This window comes from Coturnix japonica, chromosome 14 (assembly GCF_054131305.1).
Source record: "Coturnix japonica strain WE chromosome 14, WE-NBRP24, whole genome shotgun sequence".
Classification (NCBI taxonomy): Eukaryota; Metazoa; Chordata; class Aves; order Galliformes; family Phasianidae; genus Coturnix; species Coturnix japonica.
The window spans coordinates 2627099-2644685 of NC_140676.1; the positions used below are offsets into that span (position 1 = coordinate 2627099).

Sequence of the window (17587 nt, forward strand, 5' to 3'; positions counted from 1 at the left end):
GTGCAACAGAAGATAAATGCAAAACCATAAAGCAGCTCAGCTTCTTTAAGCCCAGAAGGTGGGGAGAGTAGGTGCGGTGGGAGATGGCAATGAGACATTTACAGGCTGCAGGGACGAGGCTGCTCTGGCTCTCATCCCAGCCCCAAGCATTAAGCATCCCATGCGTCAGTATGACAGTGTTCCCTAATGCACTGTGTTGCTGGACTCCCTGCCGTAGCCCTGACAAACTTCCACAGCGAGGACTCACTGTGCCAGGCTGATGCCAGCTGAGATGTTCCCTGCCTTCTTCCATCTCATCCTGCAAGCATAGACTAGGTCCAGCAGTGGATCTTTTCCCAGGTGTGGGAGGAAACACAGAGCTACTGGGCTACCAGAATAGAGCAGTGCTGGAGCAGAGGCCCACAGAAAACCTTCAAATTGTTTTCAGATCTCTCAGTAAGCACTGAGTATCCATTTGTTCTGATCCTCACGATCTGGGAAGCTAAAACTTTGGAAGCATAAAACTGTTTTGAAAGCTACGAGCTTATGGCTTTCAATACCTGCCAATAAATCTCTTAACGGTGATGCTTTTCTGTACCAAATAACTTACACGATCCAAAATCAGCCTAAATCACATTTGGTTGTAAGCAGGAACAGTTCTGTTTCATCAGCGTTGAGCCTGAGAAAATTTGTCAGCATCTGGGGCTCATCACTGACGGGCATCATGACAGCAAGGAGGCAAACAGCCAAGGGCCCCGATCAACAACATACAGTGACAGAGACAGGACACACCACTAGAACTAATGTTGGGTCCAAATCCAACGCTTTAAGCCTATCATATTTTCTCTCCAGCAGCTGCAGTACTCTGTACAAACTGAAAAGTCACTTTGGAAAAGGTACCTATCACTGGACAACAGCCTTCTCCATATGTCACAGTCCATAACATCTGATGGTGTTTTACGTGATCAAATTATCCCTTCCGTAAAATTATCTTTGGAATGTAGAACTGATAAAGATTTCTCTTCACTTACAAATTAAAGTAAGGATGGCCGTATTTTCAACCCTATTTTTACAAGCAGATCAAAGCTAAGTTGTATGCACCTCAGGTGGAGAAATGGAATGCACCTTGCTCCACACAAGTGGAGGACACACTTTACGACAGCCAACAAATCTTCAGTGCATTAGAGAAAGAATCAATGAGCATCGGAGGTAAGAAGGCCAGTGAGGCCCTTCTGGACCACAAGTATATAGCGGATTACAATACAGATGGAGATTTGATGCTCCTGAACAACAGCCAACTCAAATTTTGGAAATATGTGAAACGTGCCCCCATCCACCCTTTCAGAACAGAAACCAGCAGCTGCTTTCTCTGCTCACAGCACAGAAATCCTATCTGGCCATTTAGACAATAACTGCAGAAGTGTGGTAACAAATAATTGCTCTGTGTCTGGCTAGCACGTTAAATGAATCCAACCTGCTAGAGCTGCCGTCTGTCAATAGGAAGAATATTCTGTTAATGTGGCTTGAATCGCTCTAAAAAAAGATTGGGCAGGCCATGAAAAAGCAGTTTCCTTGTTCTTGAGGCTCAAACAACGTGATTTTCTTAGAGAAAAATGGCAGACAGAGACGAGGAGTCCAAAAGGCATTTTGGACTAAGCAGAAACATCACTGCTTTATCTGTGTTAAGCCTGAGAAAATTTGTTGGCATCCGGGACTGGATAAGTGACAGGCATAATGACAGCACAAAGAATGCTGCACTTGTGCTGGCATTCAGAGCTCCCAAGAGGCTGAGGGCAACACAGCCACGCTGTGGTGGAAGGGCAAGGTAGTGAAATGCAAATGCTGCAGCAGAACTGCACTATGACGATGGCTTCACCATTAACCCAACAACAAGCGGTCGCCAAGCAGATGGGAGAGAGAAAAATAGCAGGGAACTCAGCCCACCAAAGGAAAAGGGATGAGAGGTGGGAGGTGGAGGGAGGGAGGAAGATTCATTGACATTTAAAGAGAATGAGGCTTCCTGCTCTATTTCTAGGCAAACTTGATCAGCAGCTTTGGATGATGCTAAAAAATAAGGAAGTCACACAAGCCACTGAAGCAATACTCACTAGAAATAGAACAGTCGTGCTTTCAGGGCTGATGTAATTACTGACTACCAAAAGTCTTCTGCCATACTCGTGGAGTGAGGATCTTCCATTAGAAACAGATGACTCCAGCCCATCTTTCAGGCCTAGCAGCCAGGAGCCTCACATTCCCTCTTAGCTGCAGCTGTGCCAGCCAAGCACTGATTAAATGGCCAGTTTCCTCCAGCCTAGCTAAGCATCTCTTATTATCAACATACCTGTTATTGGCTACTGGCAGGGCAATTTCAAACTTGGCCAAGAACTGGAAGTACTGCTCTTCAGTTTGTTCAGTGAAGCCCGTCCCAACTAGCAGCATCCTGAGATCCTCTGCTCTGATGACTCCGTTTTTAGCTACAGACTTGGAGCTCTTGATGTTGAAAATCCTCTGCAGACACTCAGAGAGCCAGACGGGGTCAAGGAAATAGAGATTTCTCAGGCCGTGGCTTGTGTCTGGGAAATGCAGTAGTGTACCTGTTTCTATGAGGAAATTAATTGCTGCAAGGAAAAGAAAATAAACAAAAAACAACAGAATTGTGGATGAGCAACAGAGCAGCATTAGGAAAGCACAGCGAAGATGAGGAGGGATATGAGCAGCTTTATTCACACCAGGTATAGACTGTACGTAGCAAAGCAAAAACAACACGTACCTGAGGAGTGCTGCTACCTGGCATTCCAATTGCAAATCCCCCCCCCAACACACACACATTGTCTAACCATCCATTTTTCTGCCCCCATTACACCTCCCCTTCACCCTTCTGCCACCCCACCAAGCCTGTCTCTGGCTCCTGCACAGCAAGGCCTCCAGAAATAGCACAGGACAAGGGCCCTATTCTTCACTGAATGTTTCAATTGGTCACACACTAATTGCCAAGAAATTATCAGCCTGCCATGACCTACCAGTCTGTAAGTCCTCATAATCTTTGATATCGTTTCCAGGGTTTTGCTCAATGATCAGCTCTATCTGTCTGTCTGTTAAATACTGCACATCATCATTCTGACTTCTTTTATGCTGTTCTGCAAGGACGGCTTCTTGAAGACTAAGGTAACTCCTTGGAATCTGCGAGGAGAAAAACAGCAGGATCAGACAGCAATCACTCTACCAGTGATCATCTGTCTAAACACTTTGTGTACTTTGCATGCCTCCTGCAGCAGCAACTCCCAAAATACACCTCCCAGTCCAAACCCAGCCCAGAAAAAAGCTGCCACTGGGAAGGAAGACCACAACAAAGCACAATTCTCACCAATCTCCCGGCAAGTTTCTGCGAGCAAATTGAGCTGCCAACGTCCTTCATGTTGCAAGTGACATGGAAAATCAGCTGTCGGAGTCCATCGAGGCCTTCCAAAGTCTTACATGAGAGCTCACTGCAAAAGTCACGCAAGGGTGAGGATTACCAAACCTTATCAGCACGCTGGCTTCCTTTCCATGCTCGCTTTCTCTTATCACTGACTAAATTTCCTGTGTCAGATGAATGGGAGGAAGGCTGTCAGTGAGCATTTTCAGCTTCAGAGAAAAATACTAAGAAGTCTGGAAAATAAATACTAAGCCAAACTCTGCTCTGCTTGCTCCATTTGCTGCACAGGGCTCTTCTATTCCCCATGCACTGTGACCTATCAGGCCTTCCTTGGGACACCAACCAAAGCCATCACCCTTTTTCCCTTCAGTGCTGCACACATCCTGGAAGAGACTAAAAGATGAGGAAAATCCTGTGTTGTCTCTGGAGATGAGTCCAGTCCTCTCAGCCTCAGATCAAAGAGGCAAAGATGATGATGACTACCAGACACCTTTTCCCACTCTCATTCCGGCCCTTGCTCATCTGGGTCCTGTTATCTGGGAATTGGTGCTTAGATCCTAAAAGCTGGCCTTCATTCTGGCTTTGATAGCTAACAAACTTCTCTTTCCAACTCCTGCTACTTCTGGTCGTTTTGTGGGCTGAGTAAGAGCAGTTCTCTTCCACTTTCCCCAACAAAAGGTCTTTCTAACTGATCCCACACATGTTCCTGTGGCCGACAGAAAATCCTTTTCTAAAGCAACAAGCTTTATCTTAAACCTCAGCCACCAGTGGCACTAGGAAATCTGTGTTCATTGGGATGCTGGCAGGGCAACAGTGACAAACACACCCCAGGCTCATCATACAGGGCTTTACACCATGCACCCTGCACACTCCTCCAGCAGAATCGGGCTCAGTGCAGGCTGGGAAAAGGGAAGGTGAAGGGGAACAGGAGGGATGTGGGGCAGGGAAAGAGAGAAAGTCCCCTTGAGACAGAATGAACGAGATCACAGTGACAGGAAAAGACATTTAGAGGACTGAACCACAACGTGTTCTCCTCTGCACTGTGTGTCTGCGTGCCTCACACTCACTCCCTGGTACTTCTCCCAGCCACAGCCAGATGAAAGAGCCAGCTGGGGGGCCTGATGCAGAGCTTGCATTTGCAGAGCAGAGTGTGGGAGGTCTCCTGACAGCTCTGCCAGGCAGCAGATGTGAAGCGCAATGGGACATAGCAGGGCCCTTCTTTATTGCCAGCTGCCACCTGCTCGTGCCCCGGGCATTGGCAATCTCACGCTGTTTGGTGCCAGCCAGTTGCATCCATGCTCCCTCTGAGCTGTGCACTCTCTTGGCAGACAGAGCCACTTCTTCTCCAGCATGAATGCCTCCCCTTCCCAAGGGCATTCTCCATCAGATGGGAGGGAGCTGTGTGAGGCTCCATGGCCTGACACCGATGTGACAGGCAGCACAACCCCTGTGCTATCACAAGCAGAGAGCTGAAATGGCACAGCTTTGGGCTGCTGGTGGCTCATGGGGCTGACTCACCTCTCACGGTGCTCAGGCAGCCAAGAGGTTCCTACGCAGCCTCCCCTCCCAAACCCTGCAGCACCCCCCATGTAGTCGTCATGCCTGGTAAAATAAGCTTTGCAGCATTAATTACTCAATCTGCATGTTCTCTCCCTGTGACTAGTTAATAAACCCACTCAGCATCTAACCAGTGAGAAGGCAGAGCAGAGCAGGAGCACTGAAAGACATGGCCAAGGTCACGACTTTAAAGCTTTCAGCTTCAGCCCCATGATCACACCCCTGCACAGCACTGAACTCCTCTCTGATTATACCACGTTATCTCAATCAAAAATAGATAAAATGCCATGCTGACAAGTCTTCAAATTGGTTCTGTTGCCAAGGAGATCAAGTATTACCAAAATTGTTTAAAGTGACATAAAATAGAGTGACTGAGCTTCACAAAGACAAACACGCAAGTACTTACTGCAGGTGCTTGAATGTGATATCTGGGAAACCAGTTGCTCTGGATCCAGAGGGAGAGCGACAGAGAGCCAGGACATAAGCCCTCAGCGTTGCTATCCTCTCGACACGGAATTTGGTTTCAATTAAATCAAGGTGTGTTCCTACCACTAACACTGCTGAATTTGGAGCTTTGGCCTGCAAGAGAAAACATGGACAATGATCTAATCTAGAAAACTATATCTGCTCAGAGGAAGGAGAAACGAGCTAAACCTGTAGCTGGAAGATCTAACTTTGATACCCTGGAGAAGGTAGGTGACACTCCAGGAAGGACACCTAGGGAAGTAATACAAACATTTGCACTGGAAGCATATGGAGAGATGAGATAAATGGCTAGAAATGCCCAAATCTACTCAATCTTGAATCAGTGCAAAGGAACGGATGAGTTGATCTTGTGGTTTCTTCCAATCCTTCCATGATTCTATCACAGAACTGGAAAATACCCAGATTTCAGGAAACACGCTGCCAAGTACAACGGGATTGCTAAAGTTTAAGCAGGGATCAGCCTGTGGATCAAAAGGACTTCAACCACAGAAAAATACCCTGTTCCTATTTTTATTTTAAACCACCATCTCACTCTCTCATTTGATCTCTCCTAGTTTGTCTACAGACCGTGAACTAATTCTTTCTCAGGGTTTTTGCCCTATCTTCTTGTGACCTAGCCTATTACAACCCCTATTTGCCCCTTTCCCAAGTTGAAGAGGTCTATTTAATTGCACTGCATTCAAAAACATTTCCACACTTACATGATGAGCATGATGCTCTCATTTCTCTATATCTTTTCTGAAGCTGCTATGTGCTAACTGGGATGTGTGAAGGACCACATACGCACTGTGTGAAATACAGTAATTATCTTCTCTGCTTTGTTACTTAGCTTGCGCTTTTGATTGCTGTCGAATATTAAGCTAACATCATTGCAATGTCAAGATGTTTCTTCCAAGGGGCACTAGTGTAGAGCCCCTGTCTGTGTACATAATGTAAAGGCAGATATCAAGTAATGAGCACTGAATAAAAATCAGCCTATGCCAATTAATTCACTGTAGCTCTGAGGCTCAGCAGACATGGAGATACACTCCAGCTTATCTGGATCTGAAGTGTTAAAACCTTCACTTCAAGACTAACATGTGCCTAACCCACACAGAAAAGAAGGTGCTCCAGAACTCCCTTAGAGCACAGTGTGGTCAAACACTAATTCCAACATAAGTACGTTTGTCCTTACTTAGTAAGGGTTTATAAATCAGCTTTTGTTTCACTCTCTGACGTGTGTGAGGGAGAACAAAGCAGATGATATACTTAAATCCTTAAATGTAGCAATAACGCCCACAGTGCAGTGGAAAATTAATTCCAAAAGCTATGCAAAATTCACACAGAGCGCTTAAAAGCAGACTAAAAGGAATCTGGAATATTGCATATCTATGTGCTGAACTACGGCTTGATAAATAGATGCCCTGGAGTCCACCAGTGACTTCTTACCTCAATGTTCAGCAACCAGAACTGTAAGTTTGCCACAGCTTCTTCCCCCAGTGCCAAGTTCCATACAACTATATACAATGCTTTGTCTGTGAAGAAACACTGATTGACTGTAGACATGCTCGCCGGGCCTCCGATATCCCAGACATTGAACTCCACTGAATCAACCTACTTAGACAAAGAGAAGTGTTCAAATCAAATGGTTGCAGTAAATCACAGCGAGATAATAGCTGAAGCATAAACCTACGTCTGCACAGTGTATGACACAAGGAGGGTTTCAATGTCCTAATTGTGCCTGCAGGAAAGAAAAATCAACAAGCAATTGTTGAGCATGGCTACCACTTCCCCACAGGAAATAAAGACTAATTACTTGCTGCTAAAATAATAGAGGTGCCCTTGATGCTGGTAAATCTCCAGTTAATGCTGTGGATTCTCCAGTGCAAACAAGGATTTCATTCTGAGCCCTGTACTTTTCTGCATCTTGAATAGAAACTGCTACAGAAACTGCTTCATCCTCATCCGCGCCACACTCGACAGCGCTGCTGGAGCTGGTTATCTGCCACTGATACAGGGAACAGGAAACCCCCCACTGAAATCACTCTGTGGAGCTCAGCCCCAACTGAGTCAGATCCAATTCAGGTGCCTGGAGGTGGGAAACTTCTCCAGCCTTGCATAAAGACATTCTGCACGCTGCTTGGAGGCTGTCAGTGTGCCACACCAGAGACGAGCCAGAATTACAGCTCAGTGTAATTCACTCACTGACTTCAGGGGAATGTGTGAACGGCAGTCTCTTCAGTTCAGCATCCATTCCACAGTGCAGGCCCACGACAGCACTAAGAGCAGTACAGCTTTCTGCTTGAATGGCATTTGGTAAAATGTATCTATATGTTTTGGAGGCTCTGTCCCTGAATCATCTAACTCTGGGGAAGCAAGGAGCTGGTGGCTGGGCAGGAACTCTTCTCCAGCCCCCATCCTCTGATAACATCACATAACCCTAAGTGAGCTCTGTTTATCGATCCAGGTCCAAGCACTGTCTGATCCCACATGCTAATCTTGCCCCATAAGATTGCAGAAAGGAGTCAAGCATCTCAGCATGGCTCCAATCTCCTAGCACAGTCCCAGTCTGAAGTCTCCTAGGAACAGCTGGAAGAATTTCCATATTGTTTAAACCAAACCCTAACTAGCACCAGGGCTGCCTTGTTCATCCAAGAGACCTTGAGCTGTGGGTACTTGTATGGAAAGACAGACTCAGAGGAAGGGACAACAGCCTGTTCAGAAACCTGGATCCCACTTCGGTTTCCTGCACTGTCTAGGTTTTTGTTTTATTCAATTACTCTACAACACAAAATGCACAGCTCTTCTCCCACCAAAGCCTTCTCCTTAAAGAGCTGGGCTGTGCTTGCTCTTTTTCTTTCTGTCTCTGGCTTGGCACTCGGCTGTATAATAGCTGAACTCAGCAGGCTCCTTCACCCCTTCCAAAACAGCCTGGTGGCCATGGCTCTCATCTGAAAATTGAGAGCCATGTGTTTGCACATCCTCAGCTCTGTCAACAGCCCAGGACCAATTCTGCACGCTCTGATCCCTGTATGGCAGCAGAAAGGGCCACCTACAAATCTCTCAAATACTTGAATTAATACAGTGCTGCACAAATTAGCTCAGTATGGATTGACATACCCTCTGGATGAGCCGCCTGAGAACTGGATGTTTAAAGTATGCCTTAGATATCTCCTGGGATCATAACCAGAGCTCAGGCATCCTACCTTCCACCCATCTTCCACATTTAGAATAGTTCTGTCACCAAGGGAGTCAAGCCTTAGGTTCAGTGCCCCATATTGTGGCCCCATAAGAATGGACAATCTGCTTTAGAGAAGTTGATTTAAAATATTCTCTCAAAATAGTGTCCAAAAGCCACCCAAGCTGGGAAACCCAAAATTCAGGCAGTCTACAAATCGCTCTCACTCTTTAGGATGAAAAGTCAAGGTTGAATTCTAAGGAAAACAGAACTGATCTCTTACATCAACTGGAAATGAAACAGAGGGATTGTGACAACTCTACAAGGTCACTTGTGAGGTGTGCTTCATGGGTAAAGGGAAACCACATTCATTGGGCACTTTCAGCCCCATAGGATCCCCGTGGGGCACAGACAGCCTGTTAGGGTTAATACACATCTTCAACTGCTCTTCACCTTTGCCTTGTGTCCCACTGGCTTGGGTAGCTCCCATTTTGTTGTACGTATAGTGGCGTCACTGTGCATCATCTGAGGGACTTTTCCTGTCTGGAGGATCTCAACCAGAGTTGACTTTCCCTGCCGTGGAGGACCAATGACGATCATCTTCATCAGCTTACACTTCTCTGCTTTGCGCAGCTGTGCTCGTAGGTACGCCAGCACTGTTTTAGGGCCTACAGCGAGGGGGGAAGAAGACAGGCTTTATCTGTAGTTAGCGGTTACAAATGCACATGTGTACAGCTGGACTGCACAAAACCCATTGCTGCAGACGTATCAGCTGAATTAATATTTTCCTTGAAGTTTCTCTGTGGGCTGAGATGACCCAGAGAATAAACAAAGAAACCTCCAGTGGACAAACCTGAGACAGAGAGCCCAAAAAAGGTCACTGCTCTGAGACTCCACAATGGAGCACTGTAAGAAGAAACAAACGCCGTGGCTCATATGCTTCAGAAGCTCAAAGGAAACATAAAATACTAATTTAGTATTGGAAAATACTGTTTTCCCTTCTACTTTTATGTTTCTACTTAAAATTAGATTTAGTCTTGTGCTGGAGAGAAGGGATAATTCCTAATAACTTCATTCCCGCAGGATTTTTTTGTTACAACACACAAAAAAGAAGACAGTATTGTAATTGATCCAAAAACCTTGCAGCTTACAATAAAGTTATTGCAATGTGACTGTGACTACTGATCCTAAATGCTTCAGCCTTTAGAAACAGAGTGACTATACACCCTAAACCATAGGCATTTAGGAAGCAAGCCATGGAGTTCATCCAGCATGAATGCTGCAAATGAAGTGCTGCATTGGTTAAGTCATCACTTCCACATGCAATCTACCTTAAATGGTGCCATAACACAGCGCTATCAGACCTGTGGATGTGTTGAGCTTCACCCTATGCAACTCCAGTTAAGTGCAATAAGGTTTGGGGCTCACAATGTTCCTGTTCAGGACGGTTGAAAAGAAGCTACTTTCATTATACGTTCAGTCAATGTAATAAAGAACTGACTGGATCAGACTTACCCTCCTTTCTGATCTCTGCAGGAACATTGCTGATACTTAGTTCCTCGATATCCAGCTGCCAGAGATTAGCCAGCTGTCCAAGTTCTGGAGGAAGCTCTCGGATACCAGGGTTACTGTACAAAAACAAATACATCTACCAACAACCAGGCTTTGTGTCTAAGTAGCTTCTCTCACGGACTCTCACATTACACTATTCTCTCCTCATAGAAATCTTCCATTAACATTTTAATAAGACCATTCAGCACTTTAATAGTAATTTCCATCCTAAAAGTGATGCATAGCCTCAGTGTATCCTCTGGGGCAGACAAGAGTAATCATTTTTATTGGACAGTTGAGAAAATACAGGCAAAAATTATGAATTATCGACTCAAACGCTATAGAAGCAGACAGCAAAAAGCCAGAACTAAATAGAGGCACGCTAGATTCCCAGGCCTATGTTCAAAGCATTAGATCATCTTCCCTAATTCATAAGGCTGGCCTCCCCCTTATCTAAAGCAAATGATGGGCACGGCTCGAACAAGGGGTTCACTGTTTCCAGCTTTGTGACTTCAAAGGCACTGGACATCTGGGGTGGGGCTTCACAGAGGATTGGTCACTAAAACAACATGGAAATAACGCTGCCCAGCATTCCCAGAACACGGACTTACTTTCCCAAATAAAGTTCTGTTAAACCTTTCAGAAGGCAAACGGACTGCGGGACGGACTCCAGCTGATTGTCATTCAGATAAAGGACTTCCAGAGAATCGCTCAGAAATGCTGGGAACTCCACAAAAGGACCTGAAACAAGACAGGAAACAAACTGCACCTTCAAAACACAACAAGCACCGAGGCTCTGCACCAAGAACCTTCACCTTCACTCTGTGGGCAGGACATGAGGTCATGTTCCTTGGCAGGAACCACCACAAAGCAACAGCAGAAAAGCCAGGAGGCTTCAACAGAGACCAAACATCAACGCTCACATCTCAGTGTTTGCAAGTCAGAGACATGCACATGCTTAAGGTGACCATCACCAGGGCGCTGAAAGAGGAACCCCAGGCCTACCACGATAACTACTTTGGAGCACATGTGGCATTTTGTTACTTATTGCTGGTAGCACCTTGCAAACTGTTCCAACTCCAGCCTACCAGCCTGCAGTGAAACAGCGTGCCAAAGGCACAAGTGGTTCTCAATGCCCTTTCTTTATGTTGAAAAAGGAAACAAAATTGGTCTAAATTTATGGTCAGGCCTTCATGTTGCCACCTGGTGCAATAGGGGTAAATCGTGTCAGGAACAACAGAGATGAATACCCAGATTGCAACTGACAGACTGCTAACCTATGCTGCCTGTAAAGTACAGCTTGCATTTGTATTGCTGCTCTGTTTTATAACTGCAAGGTCTCATGGAACTTCTGCCTTTCTATATGGCTTATTTTGGGAGCAACCCAAGCAATAACAGTGACATTGCATGGCTGACTTGCTGTTGCTGGGGAGGATCAGACAAAGGAAAATTCAACTGGTTCCAAAGAGCATCATTTTGCTCCACAAATACCTCCAGGGAGAGCGGCATGAAAAGCTGCCATGAATTGTATTGCTGTCTTAAGACTGTCACATACATCTACCAAGAAGCATCCCAAAGTCAAGGAAAATCAGGCCACACAAGAACATGCAGACTTTGAGCCTCTGATTAGGAAAGAACAAGCAGCACCATCTGCTGCCTCCAGAGCCTATAAAAGCAGCTCTAAGACCTGATGCACATCCTTCCTCCAGGATGAACACAGCTGTACTTCCACCAAGATCTTCCCTTACCAAGAAGGTTTGAGGAACTGGAACTCCATTTAACAAGAAATAAAGAAAGAAAATGGAAGAGGTTTTCACAGGAGAAACTTCCCAGTTCTCATTTTAACAGCATTCCAGGCCTGAGCTATGATCAGAAAGAAGTGAGAAAGAGTCCCACTGTCTGCAGATGTCTGCTCCATACATGTCAGGACGGCTCAGTGCAGGCAGGGTGTCACAATCTGCCTTTAAGTTTTCTAAAAGGCAATAATTCATCTCTGGGATTATTTTAGGAGAACAGCAGGGTTTTTTTTCGTGGATTCCATTTCTTTCCTTTCTGGCTCATGGTGGACTTAAACTTGTCATTGTTCCTCTTCAGCACGTACCCAGGCACAGATTTAGTCCCTCCTGGACACGTAGGAGCAAGCACCCAAAATAGCTGCAATACTCAATTCACCGAAGAGTCCAAGGTGAAAAGGACTCTACTATACTGGAAGCAGGCTCAAGGTGTTTATGAAGTGCAATTATTTATTCATGAGTTATTTATGACTTCTCTGGCTCGTGCTCAAATTTTCTTTTAAAGAACTTTAGAAAAATTAAAACAAATCCCATCTTGAAAATATATTTTTGGATGAGTAAATGCCACCAATGCCGCGTGCGTGAGCAAGAAGTTATTCTGAGATTGATCAATCAGGTATAGTGAGCATCCATGAATTACTTTCTTTAAATAATCTTAAGTAAATAGCTTTGTTGGTAAAAAATCATGTGAAAACCTGCCCTCCACCTCGCCGGGAGATTTCTGTGAGCAGCTGATGTATTCCAGCTTCTGTTTTCTCTTGATGTTCCTTAAATTCCTGGCCACATCCTGTAGTCTCACCAAGCTATACTTGGCAAAGGAACAGAGAGAAAATGATGAGCTGGCTTTGCTCTGTCTCTGTGGCTATTCAACATGGCACCAGCCAGGTAGTCTACTCCAAGCCCTGCTGCAACCTGCAGCAACCTCAGGCAGCTCTGGGTTGCACCAGGCCATTATCAAGGATTTTTAGATGGTACCAATGCAGAGTCCAGCCCTTCCAGCCTTACATAGAAGAGTTATGCTGGGTTTGCAACCCAGAAATTCCCACCAGGGCAGCAGTTCCTTCTGTAGCTGATTTTAGCTCTGCCCACTGCTCCTGACTTTATCTCCCCTTGGGAAATGCTGCCGAAACACTTGACAAAGGAGGTCTGAAGATAGATGTCAGACTCCACAGATCAGCAAGATTCACACAGCTGTACATTTTCCCTCACTATAGCCTGGTGCATTCACCAGATTTACCCATTCATATTGATGGAGAAGCACGCTTTGGGGGGGAACTCACTAGGAAAGCGTTCTCAAAGATGCTTTTAGAGCAAGCCATTCTCCAGGCAGCCGGGAATAAGAATGCTCTCCAAGTGACTTAAAATAAAACAAACAAAAAGAAATGCAGATGAGTCCCACAGTGAGCAGGAAGCCATAAAAATATCCTCAAATGCTCCTTTGTTCTCTCTGAGATTTCATGTGCACTAACACAGGACATCTCTTCTGCTCTGCTGCAAACCTCAGGTGCAACTCAAAGAGACAGGGCAACACATGCATTTACATGATCAACAACAGAGATGATCCTAAGAGAAATAAGACTAATTATGGGTTAAGTTTCTTTCAGTACACCAATCAGTGCTCTGGCTATAAAGAATAATCATCAAGGAATGAATAAAAGCTCCATGAAATGAACAGGTTTCACCTATTCTTTTCATCTATCATTGCTGTTGGAACATTTTATCTAAACACATTTCCTCTTTCTTTAAATGCCATCGCACTTAAAGTTGCATCTGAATTTACACATATTTCCCTCAGCCAAACTCCACACCTTCCTGCTGCTTCCCAATCCCCCTCAGCCCAAGCTCAACATTTACTCTGCCATGCCCCTTACCTGCCTCTGGGCCTCCACGCACCCTGCTCCTCGTGGTGAAAAAGGGAATCCGCTTTGTTCTATATCCCTCGTCATTCCTGCGAGCAAAACAGAATGGCAGCATGTGGAACACTGAGTTTGGATGTGGCAGGTGGGAACTGTATTGAAGCTCCGTGCCCAGAGCAGAGCTGGACTCCACCCGGAGCTGTGGGATGCCCAGTTCAGCTCTTACAGGTTCCTGTCTGGTTTTGACAGGACAGAAACCCACTGTGCAATCACAGAGCTAGACTCCACCAACACTTGTCCAGGCTCTATGGTTTTCTTCTGGCAAAATGAACAGAGCTCTGCAAGGCAGCGCTTTCAGCTCCTAGGGTGAGAGCACTTGACCTGCAGCTTTATGGGTGTCAAGGTTAAGTAGCCTGTCAAACAGCAAACTGAACAAGCTTCAGGAGCAGCCTTAGAGAACTGACCTGCTGCCATTCCCTGCTCCCAGCTGAGAGTCGCTGACAAGACGACCCAACAACGTGACTCTGGAAAGACACAGAGACACTCACAAAATGATAATGTCCTTTTAGCAGTGGGCACAGCGACTCATAAGGACTCCATAAAACATGCTGGGCAGTCTCCCAGATGAAAAGGATTAAAGTATGACACAGTTCTGGTGAAGACTAAGGACTCTTAAGTCTCTACGCTAAACATCCCTGCTGTAATTGCTAAATAGAAGAATATCACCTTTATATTGGATGACCTTATTAACGTCACTACACTCTATAAACTTGCAGCTGGTTACACTTCCATGTAAAAAACAAAGATTTTTCATCTTTTCCAAAACAACACTCCCACACTAACTGCATGTTACAGTCCAGCCAGATGCTTCATGGTTAAGATACGCTCCCAGTTCCACCAATTGGAATTTGCAGTGATGAACCATACACAGGGTTAAAGAAATCTTTGCGTGCTCTGAAATTAAACTGCCATTATCAGTAATCTCTCCATTTAATAAATGATATAGCGTGCTAAGTGCCCAAAGAAGCAGTAACGGATAATTCATCACTGTCACAGACACACAATGTACTTAGAGACGTGGTATGCAGATATCAATGCCTTCTATGCAGGTAATTAATTCACTACTGACACCCTCTGCATTACAAGAAGGTTTGGCTTTGCTGTTATTTCTTCAGCTTTTGTTTTCTTAGGTATTTTTAAAGCAACCAACACTTACTTCCCAAGCTGGTTTTTTGAAAGATCCAGTGATTTCAGCTGCTTGCAATTCCACTTATCTTGCGAAGGTAACGCAGTTAAGTGATTTCCCAGCAACTTCAGGGACACCAGAGCCTATAAAACCAGCTTGTAGTTAGAAGACAAAAAGTATCCCAAGCACACAAGAACTGAAACATGATGTACGCCTCTTTCCATTGATAGATTCAATTGGAAACAAGCCGTTTAGGAGAACATTTTATTCACAGTAAGGAAAACTTTCCCAATGGAAAAGAACAGTGTGATCTATATACACAGCAGGCCACGTAAGGACATACATGTGCAAGCTCATGTCTGAGCGGGCTTAGATTTGTTGTACAAGATGAAAAATGTCAACTGCTTCACACAAGGAAAGTTTGTAACTGCTTTGTTAGTATGTATCTGTGCAGGATTTCCTACCAGGTCTATGCTATTAGAGCTCCCATGAAAGCGGAGATAAGCAGACTAAACTATCTCGTGCCCTAACTACAGCACTATTAATGAATTATACCCGATGGAAATCCTGTTTTACTAGCAGTGCCTTAGGCTTCAAGTGCATTAAATGTTTCATATGCTCCGCACGATATAAAAGGTTTACGACCCTCTTCATTAAGGACGATTAACAGCGTTCCACGAAGCCGGCCTCTTGGCCATCCCTTTTCCTCGAATGGAAAAAGAGGAGGTATCAGTGGGACATAAAGATGGACACCCAGCAGCACAGCGGGGCCATATGCCGTGCAACGTGCTCCCTCTAGTGATACGAGAGGGGCAGCACCGGGCCCTGCTGGGACCTGGAGAAGGCAAAATGAAACAGAAAACTGCAAATATGCCGAGGGAAGCACCAGAAGAAAGGGCTGGTGAACTTGTAAAACTCTGATTGCTTATGTGATTCTCCATAGGGGGAAGATCGTTACTTCTAACTAGCTGTGACTCTTTGTGACTGTAACTCTGGAGATTGCCAGTCCTTGTTTTGCAATTGCCTCTTCTCTCTCATCTCTAACTTCTTCATTTTTGCTGCCTTTCAGAAGGGAATGAGTGCTTCTAGAAGTGAGCTTCCTTCCAACCTGCTGCCACGGCACGCAAAGAGGCCTCTGGTATCAGAAACAAGGAACTACAGCATCCAGAATAGGATTCCTCAGCCAGCTCATGACATGACATGGAAAAGCTGACCAGCATCTTACCAATTCCAGCCAGGGAGAGAAGCTAACTAGGCTTGGAACTAAGTTTCCCAGTTACTGGACTTATTTTAATGTATAAAGAAAAGTTTTGGAGACAACAGCCCATAAGATTCATTCAGTTCCAGGACAGACACCAATGGAAAACAAACGGTTACCAGAAAGCAAGCACAAATCAGCCAGGATCATTAAAAACAACTGAGGGAACAAGATCAAGAGCTACCTTTGCAGCAGACTGCCAAGGTCCAAATTGGACATGGGTACAAACCATCACTTCTGCATCACTCCCACAGAGGCCAGCAGCGCAAGAGCTGCCAATCTTCTGCACAAATAATAACCCACTCCTGTCTACGTGACCTTGAGATCCACACAGTAGGAGGAAACCTTGGAGGGAAACCCCCAAGTTCTGCTTTGTTTCAACTTAAAACTCTACAAAGCCACAAATTCTGAAGAATTCTGAAGGGACCCTGTGAACTCTGATGGGAAGAATTACTTTATTTGCACAAGACTAAAGACAAGGGATGCCAACCAGCTTGGCCAAGGGCGTTCAAACACACAGCTTTCAAAGGTGGGAAGAAATGATACTCACTTCAAGCTGGAAGAGCCCTGGTGGAACTTCTTTCAGTGAATTCTCTGAAAAATCCACTTCTCGGAGGTGATTTTTCCAGAACACAGTGAATGTATCAGGTAGGGATTCCAGTGAGTTTCTGGATGCTTTGCAACACTTCTGGAAAGCAGAAAAGAAAAAAAAACACCCAAGCAATAGTAATTATCTCTTCAAAGAAAAAAGAAGGTGGTCAGCTGGCAATTACACATTGATTCCAGATGATTTCTTCAGGTATTTTGATCTAAATAAATTACCGTGTGTACAGGCACATATTGCTTGCTTAGGAGATGCACTCACATAACTGCTGATCAAATTCTTTGTTAGGCAAGAAATTATTTCAAAAGCCATTTTGAAAGTAGCACCCATTGGCTTTTCAATGATAAACTCTTGGCTAAAGCCTCCAGTTCTGCCATTAACAGGGTCTTGTCATTACGTTTTCACATAATAATAAGGATCAAAGCATGAGCAATGTGCAGACAAAGACTTTGGTTTGGGCAAAGTTAACTTTGGATGAAGGCTGATCATTTGAAAAGAACCAATCTTAAATCCCTTCCATTCAAATGAGCTACCAAGACAATGAATCTAAGACATTTTACATTTCCAGCAATGCCATCAACATTTAAAGGCAGAGGCAGAACCTCAGAAAGGCCTGCCCTGAAACTCATAAAGCAAATCCCGCAAGGGGTCTCCTACAGAAACAGGACACCCCTTTAGCCTAAAGCATCTGACAGCTTCCTAAGCATCACAACGTGCATCTTTTTTGCACTGTTTCAACAGCTTT

At 44.9% G+C, this 17587-nt stretch overlaps 1 protein-coding gene across 4 annotated transcripts in view; it reads right to left on the reverse strand.

Moving 5' to 3' along the window:
• The window catches only part of LRRK1 (leucine rich repeat kinase 1), a 61200-nt gene that overhangs the window by 18434 nt on the left and 25179 nt on the right, over positions 1-17587 (reverse strand). For all 4 annotated transcript variants that reach the window (XM_015873417.3, XM_015873416.3, XM_015873418.3 and 1 more), the window contains 11 exons: positions 16789-16926; positions 15011-15123; positions 13810-13886; positions 10757-10886; positions 10110-10222; positions 9048-9262; positions 6866-7030; positions 5358-5530; positions 3344-3464; positions 3000-3159; positions 2321-2597 (listed from right to left, as the gene is read on the reverse strand). In XM_015873417.3, coding sequence (XP_015728903.2) covers positions 2321-2597; positions 3000-3159; positions 3344-3464; positions 5358-5530; positions 6866-7030; positions 9048-9262; positions 10110-10222; positions 10757-10886; positions 13810-13886; positions 15011-15123; positions 16789-16926 — 1682 coding nt within the window. The remainder of the gene's footprint in view (positions 1-2320; positions 2598-2999; positions 3160-3343; positions 3465-5357; positions 5531-6865; positions 7031-9047; positions 9263-10109; positions 10223-10756; positions 10887-13809; positions 13887-15010; positions 15124-16788; positions 16927-17587) is intronic.